At 43.3% G+C, this 18,810-nt stretch overlaps 1 protein-coding gene across 1 annotated transcript in view; it reads right to left on the minus strand.

Annotated features, from left to right (window-relative positions):
- FREM2 (FRAS1 related extracellular matrix 2) overlaps window positions 1–18,810 on the minus strand; it is a 374,871-nt gene that overhangs the window by 58,661 nt on the left and 297,400 nt on the right. Inside the window, exons 7-11 of the mRNA XM_075337311.1 lie at window positions 16,825–16,974; window positions 13,043–13,252; window positions 12,688–12,885; window positions 10,831–10,995; window positions 10,560–10,742 (exon numbers count right to left, since the gene is read on the minus strand). Of these exons, the coding sequence (XP_075193426.1) occupies window positions 10,560–10,742; window positions 10,831–10,995; window positions 12,688–12,885; window positions 13,043–13,252; window positions 16,825–16,974 (906 nt within the window). The remainder of the gene's footprint in view (window positions 1–10,559; window positions 10,743–10,830; window positions 10,996–12,687; window positions 12,886–13,042; window positions 13,253–16,824; window positions 16,975–18,810) is intronic.

Consider the following 18,810-nt stretch of genomic DNA (forward strand, 5'->3'; position numbering starts at 1 on the left):
TGCCATGAAAAATAGTCAAAATGCTCAAAAATACTATGAGCGCGATACATCAAGACTGGTGTTGTACATGCTGGTCTTGATAAGGAGATGGGTTGGAGTCAAGACGTTTAGGTCTCTTCATGAATCGGGAGTGCTGGATAAGTGGCGTACATCTGTGTGGTCCTCACCACAAATCCTACATCAGTGTCTCCTGGAATACGATTTGTGGCATACCGAACTCCGCTGCTCATCATGTCTGCTCACTTAGTCAAAAGCTGGACGAAAATACCATAAGCGCTAATAGTTACATAAACTTACGACGGCTGCCAGGTGCGCCAAATGTATGCGACTTTTGAACCTTTTTAACCCAGGATACTAGCATAAAAGCTTTGATGAATCGGGCCCTATGTGTATAAGTGACCTGAGGCTGAATCTAATAAGAGTATTTCACGGTCTGTACCCGGCCTGCAATGCCGGGACTGACCACAGTTCTCCCAAACAGAATTTACAGCCTCGTAGACACATTACAGGCTCAAACGCTCCAACCCGTTATAGGAGGGGTTCTGTTCATCACCTTTTGGCTATGTCCGCACTTTGCGTTTTCACCTGCTTTTCTGCAGCGTTTTGAACTGCAGCGTTTTCATGCCAAAATGCATGCGTTTTGATTTTCCAGCAAAGTCTATGGGAAATGGGGATTTCTTATGCGCACTTTGCAGTTCAAAAGGCTGCGTTTAATTTGCATAATTTTGGGCAAAATCTCTGCATTCAAAGAAGCAGCATGTCAATTGTTTTTTGCCATTTGGGCTGCATTTTGCTAACATTGAAGTCAATGAGAAGTTGCAAAAAGCAAGCAACATCAAAATTCCAGCGTTTTACATGCTTTTTAGGTGCAGATAACATGCATTTATGACATCAAAATAATGGAATGATATGTCCCTTTTACACACACACATAGTCCAACAATTAAATTAATAAAAAATATTAATTTATTGTTATTTTAGCCATAAATAGTATAAAACCGCTATAATTATATTAAATATAACTATTTTCATTTTGATATAAATAATTATATTTGTTTTCTTTTTTTTTTTCCTTTTTTCATAGTGTTTGTATGTTTAAACTTTATTTAGCAGTGTCTTTAGGTTCAAAACGCATCTGAGTTTAAGCAATGAAAAAGCAGGTAAAAAGCGCTAAAATTGCGGCTAAAACGCGGTAAATACGCACGCGTTTTTATCGCGTTTCTGTGGCCAAAAGCAACTTTGGCAAAAGCAATTTCTGCCAGAGGATGTGTTTAGAACTGCAACTACCTCGACGCAAAGTGCGGACATAGCCTTAAGCCTGTTTCACACATCAGTGATTCTGGTATGTATGTGCTAGCTTTTATACATACCAGAATCACGGACATACGCAGCCCAATTATAATCAATGGGTCTGCTCACACATCAGTTATTTTTCAATGACCATGTCTCCATGCGGCATACATGCGTGTCCGTGAATGGCGCACGGATACTTGACCATTTTTTTCTGCCATTTCTGATGTCCCACGGACCACATTATGGTGTGTTCCGTGAAACACGTACCAGAAAAACACGGACATTGAAAATAAAAAAACATTTTTACTTCACCATCTCTAGCGATGCTTGTCTCTGGCTGCTGCTGCCTTTGCTTCAGAGCCGGCTCATTACTGGCATGTATATCCATGTATGCAGCCAAAGCCGACCCGGAAGTAGCTGCAGCGGAGGTCAGCGCCGGCCAGAAACAAAGCAGAATCGGAGAGTTCAGCACCACGGACAGCAGGAGCGGGGACAGGTGAGTTTATCTCCATGTGCAATCACGGATCATGGATAGCACATGGACAAGCCACGTGTTCCATGATTAACGTAACACGAAGGGACATTAGCGTTTTTTACACGTCAGTGAAAAATGTCTGTTTTTTTCACTTACGTGTGAAACAGGCCGTAAGAAGAGAGAGTATGACATTTTTAATTTTACAAGACATTATAGTTAAAAGAAAATCAAAAACATAAAAATCTTGCACTTATAACTCAGAATATTATGAGGCTCACACCTTCTGTTCAGCACCTTTACTTCATTGCAGTTATCTCATTATCTTCAGAGGCAGGATTAGAATGAAAAGGTAACATCTTAATAAAAATCTGGATTTACAGAACACAGGATCCTCCAGTGACAGCAGGTAATTGGGCAGCTTCTCCTCCCTGTACTGTAAAAATGCCCACAACACTCTCCCATAGAAGTCACTGAGCTATCTTTAGACCATATGTCAAAATTTACTACATCTACATAGTTATGGGAGTCATAGCTTTGAATAATACCAGTCACTACACCATAGAATGTATTAAAGAATGGAAAAAAGTTTTTGAAAAATTCTACCTTCGTTTCTTTTATGACGTTCACTTTGTGGTAATGACTTGGCAGTCTTGTTCTATGGATCAGTGCGGTATTGTGGTACCAAATTTATATAGGTTTAGTTTCAACTTTTATTTTTTCATCAGTGAGGATTTGTTATTTTTGCTTTATTAGTTCGGAGAATTATATGTACAGTGATAACAAATATGTTTGTTTTTTTTTAAATTTCACTGACTCTGTTTTGAAAAAAGAGGGGATGTGATTTATACTTTTATGTATACTATACGAAGAGCGATCCAAAAGTAATGATAATCAATAATAAACACAATGAATATATTAAAAAAAAAAAATATTTTTCTACATAGTCTCCTAACAAGTCTATACATTTAGTCCATCTCTTTTCTAAACTTAGAATTCCCTTCGAAAAAAATTCTTGATCTTGACCCTCAAAAAAATCCCCAACAGCAGTTATCACGTCGCTATTGTCATCAAAGTTCTTGCCCCGGAGGTGTTCCTTGAGGCGAGGAAAGAGAATGAAGTCACTGGGGGCTAGATCTGGCGAATAGGGGGGGGGGTGTTCCACCAATTCAAAGCCCGCTTCTTGAATGGTTGCCATGGCAACTGCAGCTTTGTGAGCCGGCGCATTATCTTGGTGAAACAGCACTCCAGCCCGCAGTTTGCCGCGCCTTTTCTCCTTGATAGCCTCCCGCAATCTTCTTATTTGTTCTGCGTAGTAGGAGCCCGTAATAGTGGCTCCCTTCTCCAAATAGTCCACCATAATAATTCCTTCAGCGTCCCAAAAAAAGGACGCCATAACCTTCCCTGCTGAGCTTGACACTTTGAATTTCTTCGGCGTCGGTTCGTCGGCTCGTTTCCATGTCATCGATTGTTGTTTAGTTTCAGGATCAAAATGGTAGATCCAGGTCTTGTCCATGGTCAAAAAATGTGACAAAAAAATCTCTTTGTCTGCTTGGAACTTTTCGAGATTTGCTTTTGAAATGTCAACTCGTTTCTACTTTTGCTTGTCGGTTAACATTTTTGGCATCCATCGCGCAGAGACCTTTCTCATATGCAATTCTTTTGCAAGGATTCTTTGCATACTGCCATATGAGATCCCTGTGACCTCAGCTACATGCCTGATAGTCACTCTTCGATCTGCCAATACAACTTCTTCAACTTTTTTCACGTTTTCTTCATTGACGGACGTGGATGGGCGTCCTTCACGATGTTCATCTTCCGTCGATGTTCTTCCCAGCTTAAATTCCTTGGCCCAGCGTGCAACTGTGGAATATGGAGGAGAAGAGTCCCCCAATGTTTCCACCAAGTCACTGTGTATGTCTTTGGTAGTCATTTTTTTCAAGCAGAGGTATTTGATGACAGCTCTGAGCTCGTTTTTTTCCATTTTGATGTTCACTCCTCGGCAGTTCATATTCAAACAAATGTAGCTCCCGGGAATAGTGGCCTATTTAAGTGATTTTTTTTTCCTGGACTAGTGGGTACCTAAGAGAGAAGAAAACATTTTACTTTAATTTCTGTGTGCAATAGAAATAACCGATTATCATTACTTTTGGATCGCCCCTCGTATATATATTTTATATATATATATATATATATATATATATATATATATATATATATATATACAGTGCCTACAAGTAGTCTTCAACCCCCTGCAGATTTAGCAGGTTTGATAAGATGCAAATAAGTTAGAGCCTGCAAACTTCAAATAAGAGCAGGATTTATTAACAGATGCATGAATCTTACAAACCAACAAGTTACGTTGCTCAGTTAAATTTTAATACATTTTCAACATAAAAGTGTGGATCAATTATTATTCAACCCCTAGGTTTAATATTTTGTGGAATAACCCTTGTTTGCAATTACAGCTAATAATCGTCTTTTATAAGACCTGATCAGGCCGGCACAGGTCTCTGGAGTTATCTTGGCCCACTCCTCCATGCAGATCTTCTCCAAGTTATCTAAGTTCTTTGGGTGTCTCATGTGGACTTTAATCTTGAGCTCCTTCCACAAGTTTTCAATTGGGTTAAGGTCAGGAGACTGACTAGGTCACTGCAACACCTTGATTTTTTCCCTCTTGAACCAGGCCTTGGTTTTCTTGGCTGTGTGCTTTGGGTCGTTGTCTTGTTGGAAGATGAAATGACGACCCATCTTAAGATCCTTGATGGAGGAGCGGAGGTTCTTGGCCAAAATCTCCAGGTAGGCCGTGCTATCCATCTTCCCATGGATGCGGACCAGATGGCCAGGCCCCTTGGCTGAGAAACAGCCCCACAGCATGATGCTGCCAACACCATGCTTTACTGTAGGGATGGTATTCTTGGGGTCGTATGCAGTGCCATCCAGTCTCCAAACGTCACGTGTGTGGTTGGCACCAAAGATCTCGATCTTGGTCTCATCAGACCAGAGAACCTTGAACCAGTCTGTCTCAGAGTCCTCCAAGTGATCATGAGCAAACTGTAGACGAGCCTTGACATGACGCTTTGAAAGTAAAGGTACCTTACGGGCTCGTCTGGAACGGAGACCATTGCGGTGGAGTACGTTACTTATGGTATTGACTGAAACCAATGTCCCCACTGCCATGAGATCTTCCCGGAGCTCCTTCCTTGTTGTCCTTGGGTTAGCCTTGACTCTTCGGACAAGCCTGGCCTCGGCACGGGTGGAAACTTTCAAAGGCTGTCCAGGCCGTGGAAGGGTAACAGTAGTTCCATAAGCCTTCCACTTCCGTATGATGCTCCCAACAGTGGAGACAGGTAGGCCCAACTCCTTGGAAAGGGTTTTGTACCCCTTGCCAGCCTTGTGACCCTCCACGATCTTGTCTCTGATGGCCTTGGAATGCTCCTTCGTCTTTCCCATGTTGACCAAGTATGAGTGCTGTTCACAAGTTTGGGAAGGGTCTTAATTTGTCAGAAAAGGCTGGAAAAAGAGATAATTAATCCAAACATGTGAAGCTCATTGTTCTTTGTGCCTGAAATACTTCTTAATACTTTAGGGGAACCAAACAGAATTCTGGTGGATTGAGGGGTTTAATAATAAATGACCCTCTGAATAAACTTTTCACAATTTAAAAAATAAAAAAAGAAATAACATTCTTTTTTGCTGCAGTGCATTTCACACTTCCAGGCTGATCTACAGTCCAAATGTCACAATGCCAAGTTAATTCCGAATATGTAAACCTGCTAAATCTGCAGGGGGTTGAATACTACTTGTAGGCACTGTATATATATATATATATATATATATATATATATATATATATATATATATTTTATTTATTTTTTTCTTGTTTTTTAACGTTTACATCTCAACAGTTTAACCTCTTAAATGCCACTGCCAAGATAGTATGTAAAATCCCTCCAAAATGGCAGCTGTTACTCTGGAGCCGATCAGCATCCTGTGATGGCACTGCATGGGGTGTTGATGGGTTCCAGAGTGATGGCCACCATGTTGTAGGTATGTTAAATGCTGCTGACAAACTTCACAATACTCTCAGGTGCCAGCAGGCTCAATTCCCAAGCATGCTCTACTCAGTGAAAGGTGTACTTCTGCTGTACATGACTGCGGCAGTCACCAAGAGGTTAAAGACAAGTAATAATGATCCAATACCTGCATCAACATAGTTACAAGCAAATATTGGGATATCCCACAAAAAGATCCCTTCCTTTGTGAACTGATTTTTCCAGGGTCAACATACTATGTTTAGACAAGTTCCTACAACAATGGAGCGCTAGTTTGTGAATCGGGTCAGGTCGGACTCTGGTTTTCCATTTACCTTTGTTAAAAAAAAAATTAAAAAAAGCTTAGAGTACAGAACTCTCTTGGAATTTCTTTTTTTCTAAAAATCTAGCAAAATATTTTATTTATTATTTCTAAATTACTTTATGACTATTATTTTGAATTAAATTCTCATTCCACACTCCTCCATGGTAAAATATTTTTTTTTAGTTATTCTTTATTATTTTCTTCCAACTAGTCATCTTTGCCATTTAGGCATCTTGGAGAGCTGGATTTTACAATCCTTCTGGGAGGTGTAACGGCAGCCATATTTCTTGTCAAACTCTCTTTTTTGGAAACAGGAAAAATGATGAATAAATATGTTAAAAGGGTTCCATGACCCCGGCAGTGTCGCTAAAATATGAAGGGATGATGACAATTTATTTGTGACGCCACCTGTGGTATGCGGCAAGTTAGGTGCCGTCGCTGCGGGATAGGGACCTCCAGGGCATATGGTGACGCAGCTTGGTTGGTATAGCTCTCCAATGCAGAGCTGTGCCCCAGGGCGGATGGGGGTAGTAGTAGGTGATGGCGGGGATGCAGTCTCAAGATATTTACTCACTGTAGCAGGTTCCAAGGTAACACGACGTCACTGACCACCTTTGGAGTGCTGAGTTTCACTGTGAAGGGCTCCAGCCGATCCCGGGTAGTTCAGAGGTCAAGTCCGATGCACCTTTTTTATGTACCTTCCCTAGTCATCTCCCTGTGCTTGCTTCTTCCTCCTGCTTTGCGTCTTCGCACACAGTGCCCTGAGCCGGTGTCCGCGGACCCTTTTGCGTGGCGTGAAGCTCTATCCCTTGGCACTATGTGGTCACCTTCCAGCGGATTTGTGTATTGGTTTGGCTTTGGTACTAAATTCGCCCATAGCCTCTGGTTTTACTAGCGGAGTATGTAGGTTCTTCTCCTCTAGCCTATGGACCAGTCGCCGATCTGCGACCAAGCCCCTCCACTCCGTTGCTGTATGTAGAATGGGGCCACAGGAGTATGGCGCACTTCCTGTGGTCCCTGGGACCCCTTCTCTCTATGCTCGGGCCGAGCTGCACCAGCTCCAGGCCGCAGGTCTTCACTCTTCCACTGCTCCATCTCTCCTCTCCTCTCTCTCTTCCTCTTCATTAGACTCCACCCCCCGGCCTGGCTTCGGGTTCACCACGCCCTAGCCATGTCTGATGAAGTGTTGTGTGTGTTTTGAGTGTACCCCCCCTGTGGAAGCAGCCGAGCTGCTCGGATCCAGGTTCGCTGTGGCTCGAGGTTCTCCAGACCCAGGGGTTGTGCGGCCACTCAAATGAAAAGGGGGGTATTTACAGGGGAGTTATAGTTCATGATGCCACCCGTGGTGTGTGGTAATTGGGAGTACGACCGCTGCCATTGGGAGTACCCGGGGATGATGGATCGAGGGCAGCAAGGTGTTGGAACCCTCCACGGGTAGGGGGTGCCCCGGGACTCGGTGTGGGGAGTGCCATGGGGATGAAGGGGTCACTCTCATACTCACTCAGTTCATAGACAGACACTGACAACCGGGTAAACCAAGTCTCTGGGTTCCGCTGCTGCTGAGGGGAGCTCGTCCGGGTCCCGTCCCCAAGTGGTGCTGTCTGGTGATCCGTGACCTGCCTCCTGGCACTTAGTTTTGACTTCGACTTGATGGCCTGGTAGCTTGGAACTAGCCGGGTTCCGCTTCCTACTATGGCTAAGTATGGGAGCTTGCTCTCAGGGCTCACGCTTGGGATTTTCTGGACCGTTTTGGTTGGAAAGTCCCATCCCCCTCGTTGCGCTAATGCCGCGATTCTGGAGTGGGTGGGAACAGATCGTGAAGGCTCCGATCTCCTCAGGTGAATTGTCGGGTTGCCAGAAGCTACTCCCCGACCTATGGTCCATGTACCCCATCGTGCCTTTGGTCCCGGACCGGTGATAGGGCTAGGCTGCCGGCCGTCCTCCTCGACAGGTCCGAGCACCTCGCCACAATACCTTGCGACCAGGGGTCCGACTTCTCTAGGTCCAGACCACCGTCTGCAACCTAGGCTGTAACTTCAGGAGTCACCAGTCCCGAGTTCCTCTGAGCTCCTCTCAGCTCAAGGGCTACTTCCAACTCCTTCTCCGCTCACAGACCGACTCTCTACACTCCTCACCTCCACTCCCTGACCCCTCAGGTGGGCGACTCTATTCCACTCAAGCCGTCCACTGGTGTGTCAGGTGGGTGTGGTGCAGGGTGTCTCTAGGATTTGATTTGCTGTTGGAGGCAACACCACTTAAGTAGGGACCCGAAAACCAAGAGGGAGGTGGAATACTGAATTGTGCAGTACCCTGTGATGACCTGATAGTCTAGAAGCGTCAAATGTGCATACTGGTGGATGACCTCTTCCGTACCCATGATGGAATACCACACCTCTGGCTGAGGTGCAGTACCTCTGTGGTGACTGAAGCGTCAGGGGCACCACAAGGGGATTGGCACATTTGGGGACTTTTTTGTTTACCTAAATACATGTTTTCGGAGCTAAAAATAATTTTTCCAATTGTGTTTCATTAAAAACTTTGCAATATTTGGTTTTTACAAGTTCTTTGTTTCCCTACATAATCAACTTAGATGTGGTCCGTGGTCATAAATCAGCTGAGAGGAGCTAAAAAAAGACAGAAAATGTACAAACTCTCTGACAGACCCATCAGAACAGGCTGACTGACGGATTATCAGTTAACTTATCCAGCAGTCAGTAATAGTGCATCACAGAGGCTACAGAAGGCAAATATTACCAATTTTATTTTTCATGAGAAGCAGTTAAATAAATTATTTTTAGCCCTGGTTGCATGCACATAAACTAAAATTATACTGAAAGGTGGACAGCCCCTCTGATAACTCGACAGGATATAAAATAAAATTTTGGTCCAGTTTTCACAATCCAATATGCTTTAGGCCTCTGTCACACGCCCGTGAAAATCACGCACGTGTTTCACGGACGTGTCAGAGGTGCGTTTTCCCCTCCGTGAGCCATGTTTATGGCACTACGTGTGTTCTCCGTGTGTTATCCGTGATAACACACGGAGAACGAGAACTTTCAACTCACCTGTCCCTGGCATCGCTGTCCGTGGTGCTGATCTTCGGTCTGCAGCCCTGCCGACTCCCTGCTGCTGCTGCTTCCGGCTGCAGTGAAGTGAATATTAAATGAGCATAATGAGCGGCGGTCGGCAGCAAGTGACAGCAGCGGCAGAGACAGGAGGGCAGGAGAAGGTGAGTAAAGATTTGTTATTTTTTCCTCTGACACGTGAGTTTTCTCCGGCGCGTGTCACACGGGACCGCATCCACACTACATCCGTGTGGTACGGGTGCAGGCTGTGTGACACCCGTGATGCCGGAGAAAAACGGACATGTCAGTGTGAGAGACACACGGACACACGTAAGTACGGAACGGACACACGTTCCGTTCCAAAATACTTACGTGTGTCCAAACCATTAGGAATACATAGGTCCACGTTTAAAAAAAATTCTGAAGTTTCTCCAAAAAAATGGCACACTTTTTGCGCCATTTTCCGCAACCCATAGTGTTCTCATTTTCAGGATATGGGGGCTTAGTGACAGCTTATTTTTTGTGTCACGAGTGAACATTTTTAATGACACAATTTCTGTGCAAATGCTACATTTTGACTGCCTGTTATTGCATTTTGCGCAAAATTTGCATTGACCAAAAAAACCCGTAATTTTGCTGATTGCAATTTTTTTGCTGCTACACCTTTTACCGATCAGATTAATTGATTTTATGTTTTCATAGATTGGGCATTTCTGAACATGGTGATACCAAATGTGTGTATTTTTTTTTAACCCTTGAATTTTCAATGGGGCAAATGCGGGGTGATTTGAACTATTTTTTTTTTATTTTTTAAAACTTTTTTTATTTTACTAATTTGGTCGCTCATTCATTTCTGCTGATCAGAGCAGCATTGATCTGATCAGCAGAAATGCTGCGTTCTTGTTACAGCCAGCGCTCTGACACTGCACCTACATGTGTGAATGGCGCCCTATACAAGCCATTTGTGTGCAATTTTAATACTAAGCAATCATCTCCTCCATGGATTGGCAGTGTGTGAGTGGTTGATCCATGAGTGTTTTGTACCTGTTGCCTCCATCTTCATTAATGGGTTTTGCTGCATCCTGTTAGTGCATTTGATTCTATGGCCTGGGCAGGTAAATACTGTTGCCCTTTGTTTCTGTGAGTTCTATACTTTTCTTTCATAAAGTAATCAAAGATGTAAAAAGAACATAAAGCATATTATCTAAAAAAGATCTGCCCTCCATCACCACTATTCCCGGCACACTGAGACCCTTCTTGTGTGTTCTCTCACTGCATCATGAAGTCAATATGTTCGTCATAGACAAATACCAGCGTGTTGCTATGTGGGCGAGGTATTGATCAGTAGTTCATAAAGGGAGTGGTGTGTACCTTCTGACACAGGGTTATAATCTTCTCCAGAGGTTGCGGAGCCATCCTTTGTGTGCACTCGCACAATGGAGACCTTTGATGTGTCTCCCTGACGAACAACTGGAATTTTTACTACCACGATTTGTCCAGGTTCTTTCGGTTCACTAACACTAAACTTAGTGTCGGCAAACTTTATTATTGCCTCTGAAAAATAAAAAAAAAATGTTACACGTCATTTTTATTAGGTATTAACCCTTACACATACATTGATGGCTCTTTATTAGTTTCTTACTGTCTGCATCGTCCTTAATCTTAATTAAAGTCTCATTGAGTTCTCCTATGGAGGCTCCAAAGGGAGATTCACTTCTGGGGGTTCCAAGGACAAGTCGCAGCTCCTCCTCTTCTTCATGGATAGTGTCGTCCATCAGGGTCACAATGCAAGGACGTTCTGTCTCACCTGTCAAAACAATAAGCAGTTTTGTCTTTAGTAATAAGATATGGAGATCTCTGTGGTAAAAAAACTGAGAGTGATCCTATATTCTATTAACCCTGGTCCCAGCTAAATAAAATAGTATTTATAGGGGTCGTACAGAGCTAGAAAAACTTGGCTGCTTTATTCTAGAAAAAGCGCTTCAGCTGCAGTAAGCTGAAATCACCCATGCTTTCGAATCCTTTACATCATACATTCATAACTTATGATATGCCATAAACGTATGAATGTTCGCTGAGAATCCCATATATCCCAAGAATGGGGCAATGACGGTTACTGGAGAGATGGCTGAACATGTGAAGAGGTGTTTGGGAGTTTCCAAAACAGTAACAATGAATATGGCCGCCATTATACTGTAGCTAGTTAATGATTTCACTAAGCTTTCACTAAGGGGTGCTTCACACATAGCGAGATCGCTACCGAAATCGCTGCTACGGCACGGTTTTGGTGACGCAACAGTGACCTCATTAGCGATCTCGCTGTGTGTGACACTGAGCAGTGATCTGGCCAATGCTGCGAGATCGCTGCTCGTTACACACAGCCCTGGTTCGTTTTCTTCAAAGGCGCTCTCCCGCTGTGACACACAGATCGCTGTGTGTGACAGCGAGAGAGCAATGAAATGAAGCGAGCAGGAGCCGGCGTCTGACAGCTGTGGTAAGCTGTAACCAGGGTAAACATCGGGTAACCAAGGTGGTTACCCTATATTTACCTTAGTTACCAGCCTCCGCAGCTCTCACGCTGCCAGTGCTGCCGGCTCCGGCTTTCTGCACATGTAGCTGCAGTACACATCGGGTTAATTAACCCGATGTGTACTGTAGCTAGGAGAGCAGGGAGCCAGCGCTAAGCAGTGTGCGCGGCTCCCTGCTCTCTGCACATGTAGCTGCAGGACACATCGGGTTAATTAACCCGATGTGTACTGTAGCTAGGAGAGCAAGGAGCCAGCGCTAAGCAGTGTGCGCGGCTCCCTGCTCTCGCGGTTATGATCGCTGCTTCGGCTGCTGTGTTTGACAGCTAAGCAGCGATCATAACAGCGACTTACAAGGTCGCTGTTACGTCACAGAAAATGGTGACGTAACAGCGACCTCGTTGTCGCTGTCGCTTAGTGTGAACCAGCCCTAACTCCTTGAAGAGGACCAACGACTAGGATTTTCCTATATAAACTAAAGACAGTGCTATACTGGTGCTATCATGCTGATTCTATACATACCTTTAGTTGTGAGATTGGATGTATACTTTCTGAAATATTAAGTTAATTTGTGAAATGCACTGTTATTTGATTGATAGCAGCTACAGAATATCTAATAGGTGGGTCAGGTTTTGCTTATTCCTGCTCCTGTCTGCTGCCTGTCCTTCCTCCCCATGTCTCTGATATTACAGGGGGAGGAAGGAGGAAGGAAGGATAGGAAGAGTGCTTTGGCTCTTTCCATTTCAGGATCATGGGGTTCCAGGTGTCAGATCTCCATCGATTATTAGGTGATAGCATATCTTAATGGTATCAATACGTATGACTCACTTAACGCTTGAATATAGCCATTAGATATGACTATAATGTGTAAATAAAATCTAGGTTATCTTGAGAAAACGAGCATGCACTTCACCAATTTCAATCTTAAGGTCAACAACATTGGAAACAATATAGAGCAGTACAGACGACTGTACCTGGAAGGAAGGTGATGATTGAACTGTCAATGTTTGGTCGCTCTTCAAAGTCCAGCATCACTTGTGCAGAGCCTTGTCGTGTGTAGCAACGTACTGTAGACTTGTAGCTGACGTCTCCGCTTCTGTACACCATTGCTGTGATCTTCCCATCTTTCTCATGACCCATGTACATGACCTCCCTGAACTGAACCTTTGGCACTAGGGACAAAAAAACAAGTGCTTGTACAAATCTGATCAGCGATGAACTACGGTAATGCCACTCACTAAATGGTTAAAGTGCCGGCAGGTGATGAAGGCAAGCATCCCATCTAAGAAGAGCAGGAAAAAACAATCCAGGAGTAAAAATGTCACTTACAGTCAGAAACTGTGTCATTGATGTATACTGTTGCTTTGCTGGGCTCCCCAAGGACTGCATTCATTGGCATACGCAGCACTAGATCAAACTTCTCTATGCCCTCCAGCACCGGCTGCCCCAAGTCATCCAGAATGACCACACGGAAAGTCTGCATGTTAACGCCAGGCGCAAAATCCAGATTCCTGCTGATACCTACATAGTCAATGCCGGCTGAGAAAAGAAAGGCATTCTGGTATTATATTTCCTACATTAATCCAGTGCAGCCTCCAATAAGTCACATTCTGAAAATTGTAAAATATCAAATACAAAATTAATATTATATATCTATCCAGAAAAACAGCAGCACTGCCTTACTGGGTGCAAATCTCCCCCAAGGAAACACGGAAACTGCCAAAACTTCATATCAAAAATACAAAAATCCAAAAAAAGGAGTCAGCACATCCAAAATAGTGAAAAGTGAGGATCCTTTATTCACCACCACGCTAAAGGCTGCTTTACATGTGTCGATTTCTTGTGCGATCGCATTTGCGATCGCACCCACCCCCAGCATTTGTGCGGCACGGGCAATTTGTTGCCCGTGTCGCACAATGCTGTAACCCCCCGTCATATGTACTTACCTTCCAAACGACCTTGCTGTGGGCGGCGAACATCCACTTCCTGAAGGGGGAGGGTCACAGCGACGTCACCCAGTGGTCGGCCAATAGAAGCGGAGGGGCGGAGATGAGCGGGACGTAAACATCCCGCCCACCTCCTTCCTTCCGCATTGCCGGAGGGAGGAAGGTAAGCTGCAGTTCATCATTCCCGGTGTGTCACACGGAGTGATGTGTGCTGCCTCGGGAACAATGAACAACAGGACGTTCGATTTTTAGAAAATGAGCGACGTGTCAGCGATGAACGAGAAGGTGAGTATTTCTGCTCGTTCATAGCTGTCACACGCTACGATATCACTAACGATGCCGGATGTGCGTCACTTACGACGTGACCCCACCGACATCTCGTTAGATATATCGTAGCGTGTAAAGCCCGCTTTAGTTTCAGATTTCTCTATGGAGCATTTTTCACTGCTATTGTCTATATACACACACACAGGTATTTTGGCCCAGGTGTAGAGATGAGAAGACCCGTGGAAGTTCAGTTTGGCACGTTCAGCCGGACTTTAGATAAAGTTCAGTTCTGGACCCGGACTTGACCTGAACCTCAATGAACTTCATTAATTGGGTAGTTTGGGTCTCTGCTCGCATGCAGTCAGCCATAAACAGATCGCTTCCGGGGGAGGTGGGGGCAGGGTTTCCATTTTTTTGGGGGAAAACACTACATCCAATCACGCTGTTGTTACTCCCAGTGCCAGCTGATCAAACACTGCAAGTGGCTCACATTGGGCTCACCCGAGCACAGCACCTATATCTGAAGAAATTCTTCCAGAAGCTTGTCATTATGCAATTTGAGAAATGTCAGTCTTTCTTTTTCATGATTTGCTTTCAATAGTGGTTTCCACCAGACACTGATGTACCTTGACCTTGCAGTTCACCTCTAATCTCTTTGGAAGTTGTTCTGGGCTCTTTGGTTGTGATTCATATTATCCACCTCTCTGATTTTTCATCAATTTTCCTCTTCCCATCCAGGGAGGTTGACTACAGTCCCAAAGACATCTGAATAATACACTACTCAAAAAAGTTAGGGATATTTGGCTTTCGGGTATAATTTGTGTAAAACATAAAATGTTCGTGCTACAGTGACATTTTATCATGAAAGTAGAGTGTGTAAGTAGAAGCAGCAATGGGGATTTCCTCATCTCAAATAAGAGACTGAAACAAAAGTCAACAACAGTTGTGGGTATACCCCCCAAAAATGACAATGTCTCAATAACTTGTCATGTGGCCTTGCGTATCAATTACAGCTTAACCACGATGTCTCATGATGTTCACAAGTTGTGTTATTGTATGCTGAGGCATGGCATACCATTCTTCTTGAAGGGTTGATCTCAAAGTCATTGAGGTTCTGGGGTACAGCGTTACGAGCCTCTACATGGTGATTCAGCTAATCCCACAGTTTTTCTATGGGATTCAGGTCTGGAAAAATTGCAGGTCACTCAAGTTCAGATACCCCAGTCTCCAGCAGCCGTTCCCTAATGATATGACCTGGATGCGCTGGAGCATTGTCGTCTATGAAGATGAAATTAGGCCTGTGTTGTTCATGCAAGAGGCACAGTGACTGGATTAATGATGTTACTCAAGTACTGTAGTAGGGGCTGTCACTGTACCATTCACAAAGTGTAGGGCAGTCCTGTATTGATTAGACACCTGCTCACACTGTAACACAACCACCACCAAAGGCACATATAGTGACAACAGTGGCTGATGTATAGCCCTCTCCTTGACGTCTCCAACATCAGTGTCTGCCATCATGTCTGCTCAGCATGAATCGACTTTCATCAGTGAACAGCACTGAAGCCCACTTGTGCCTCATCCAGCAAGACGATGACGCTTGTGCCTAGTGGTATGGTCATCTAGCATGCAGACCACACTGGTGTAAATCATTTTGAATGGTCTGACGTGACACTTGGGTGCCTCTCACATCTTTTAAATGTGCTTAGAGTTGTGTGGCATTCATCACCTGGTTTCGAAGGGCATTATTCACAATGATGCAGTTATCAGTGTGAGATGTGGCCAACGGAAGTCCGCTTCTATGCCTTTCTGTGACTCTTTCTGTTACTACCTGCTGATAACTTTTTATGACACTCTAAGCTCAGTGGCCACTTGCATCTGAAAACATCCTGGTTGCAGCCTGGCAATGGCGAGGTACTGCTGATCAATTGTTAGGTGTTGTCTTTGTCTCATGATGTCATTATGTGAACAGCTTGATGAGGAGGATTATTTAACACTAATTCTAATTGAACCCCAAAATTTATTGGGCAAATCATGGATCAAACACCTGTTGTGAATTTTGTCATTAAGCTCTTTGTCAGAGAACAGCAGATTGTGAAAAAATACTGAAACATTGAACAGTTGCACATGTGCATTCCAAAGTTTAGAGAAGGTCACATTAATTTCACCAGAGAAGTTTAGAGAGCATTGTAGGATCATCATGAAATTTAAACAAAAAGCCAAATATCCCTAACTTTTTGTGAATAGTGTCTGTGCAACTGTAGTAACAGGAACATCAAGCTGTTTGGCCTTTACCTTTAAATATGTTTGTCTTTTTAATCTCCTGAGACAACTCTCTTCTATTTTTCTTTGCTCCATGTTTAGTGTGGTACACACCTTGATATTAAACAGCACAGTCACTACTTTTCACCCTTTAAATAGGCAAACTAACTGATTACAAATTTGAAGAGACCTATGATGCTAATTACAGTACACACTTTTCTCGGGGTGCCATCATTTTTGCCCATGGCATTTTCATTAGTTTTTTTTTTCTCTGCTGAACCACAATTTAAAAGCAATGTTTGATTTTTATTAGTTAATATTCAGCACATTTAAATTGAAATTACTTTTATCAGTTCAATTTATTTTAGTGATCATTCTGTGTGTTCTTACTTTAATAGAAGGGTACAAAAATATTGTCCTTGTGTGTTTATGATACAAAGACACAAGTATACTTGTTAAATATTAAAAACAAACATCTTAAAAAAAGTCATACATATTTTACGTGTTTGCTATTTTGCTTTTAGGTCAAAAATAATATGCTGATGCTATATATTTACCTATGTCTCCCTCTTCAAAACATAGGCTACAAGGTAATTTCTTTACGTTAACCATGTGCAATGTTTTGTCTGGACTTACCTATTGCTGACACTGGCTCCGTCTTTTGTGACCGCACCGTGACAGTAGCAGTTTTTGATAGATCAGTCCCAGTCCTCCATACACGTACTTCGATGTATCCTGCACTTTCATCGACATACAATTCCACGTCTCCAAAGTAAAAAGCAGGTTCTGGAAAAGTAGAAGAATATGTAAGTACAACATAAAACATAATAAAATTGTAATATTGGATCTACTTCACATGGAAAAGATAGAAGTAGAAAAGAAGTATAAATCATTTATAAAAAACCTTCATACTATGCAAAGGAATGTTATGGTCATGTCAAAAGATACAGAGCAACCACTTCAGAGGTATCGTCTCCTGACAACCCTCTTTTATACTGGAGGCCTCCAGATAACCAGCTGATTGATGTGGGTTCGGCTTTCAAACCCCCTAGTTTGGTTCATATAGCGAGGTCCACCTTCTATGACATCTATATGACCTAATATAGTGGCTCTTGTAATATTGCAAAAAGTACAACATCCGAAACATGAGTGGTCCTCAATTTCCAATTATTTTCAGTGCCCAGTATTGTCACACGAGGTACAAGGAAGTACCAAGCGAGCGACGAAAGGTAAGAAAAGGGGACCCCTGTGTCTAGGGAAGGGGGAGATGGTGATCCTTGACCAAAACTACTGGTGGTCCCTGGGGTCTCTCCCCACCCTAGATAGGTTTGACACCTATACGCCGAGCCGGAAAACTGACCCTAGGTATCCCTAGGGCTGGACCTTAAATAGGGAATTCGTGGGATGAGCTCTTCATCAACCCCACTAAACGCTAAAGGAAGACACAAAGGGGAAAAGTGCATGAACTACTTATCCACAGATGACTCGGGCAGAAGTTCAGCAAAGCTTCAGCAACGATACCACAGATGAGTACAAGCCACCTGCTAGCAACCAGAGCTAGAATGAACTGAATAATATCAAGCATCATATTTAGCACCAAGAGAATACTGATGATCAGCAGCTGGGTGGAAGGTGTGCTCCTGTTGGGTCCAAAAGGGGGAGAGATGAAAATACAGGAGGAAAGCTACCTATACCAATGAATACTGACAGCAGGAGCAACAGAAAGAAAGGGGGCATTTTGCGCAGCCAAACGCTGTGATCTTCTATTGCCAGAAACCCCATGACTGTGTGTCACCCTCGACAAGTATTTTCTTGACTGGCATTCTGGGTGTCCCAAAGGCCAGAGCCTACTAGTGATTGTTCTCTGACTGTCTTCTTCACGTTTCTTTAAAGGAGTTATCCAGTGGATGAAAGATATTTTCAAGATGGCTAAGACTTAGGAAAAAAAGAAGTAATATTCAGCCTCAACAATTTCCTGCAACTCTTGTTGAGACACAGGCCCCGATAATCTCCACTTTTTGGTCTCATCTAGACACACCAGAAATACCATCTTAGACAATCTCTGGCCTCAAGAGCGACCTGTATCAACCAGTCATTTGCATTTCTGGCAATATTAAATGCGTCAAAATGGTACAAGAGACCAGTGGAAACTGGGTAAGCACCGGAAGAGGAGCAAGTAGAGATTGGTGAGGTGAGGCTACATCTTTTATTATTTTTTTTTCCAATCTGAGATCTATTAAAAATAATTTTTATTCCTTAGAAATTCTCCTTTGTGCTCTACGGTAAGAAAACCCAATAAATTAGAGGCAGAATTTATCTAAATGGCAGACAACATAACACATTGCGTACTTTCATAATAAAGATTAGAAGGAACATATGCACCAGTCTGTTTCTGCATCTTTTTACTATATGTAGATGACATCTATAACATCTATATGTACACTGTGATATCATATTCATTGCTGTTCTGCTGTCGGCCAGTGGCTCTACGATTTGGCTAACAGAAGAGGTAAGATGAGGTCAACATTCCCCACTATGGAATACAGAGCATACAATCAGATTTGTGTGTATATATATATATATTGTGGGTTCAGTAATGGCTAGGAACAAATTGAAGTTAAG

The sequence above is a fragment of the Anomaloglossus baeobatrachus genome, chromosome 2 (genome assembly GCF_048569485.1).
Source record: "Anomaloglossus baeobatrachus isolate aAnoBae1 chromosome 2, aAnoBae1.hap1, whole genome shotgun sequence".
Classification (NCBI taxonomy): domain Eukaryota; kingdom Metazoa; phylum Chordata; class Amphibia; order Anura; family Aromobatidae; genus Anomaloglossus; species Anomaloglossus baeobatrachus.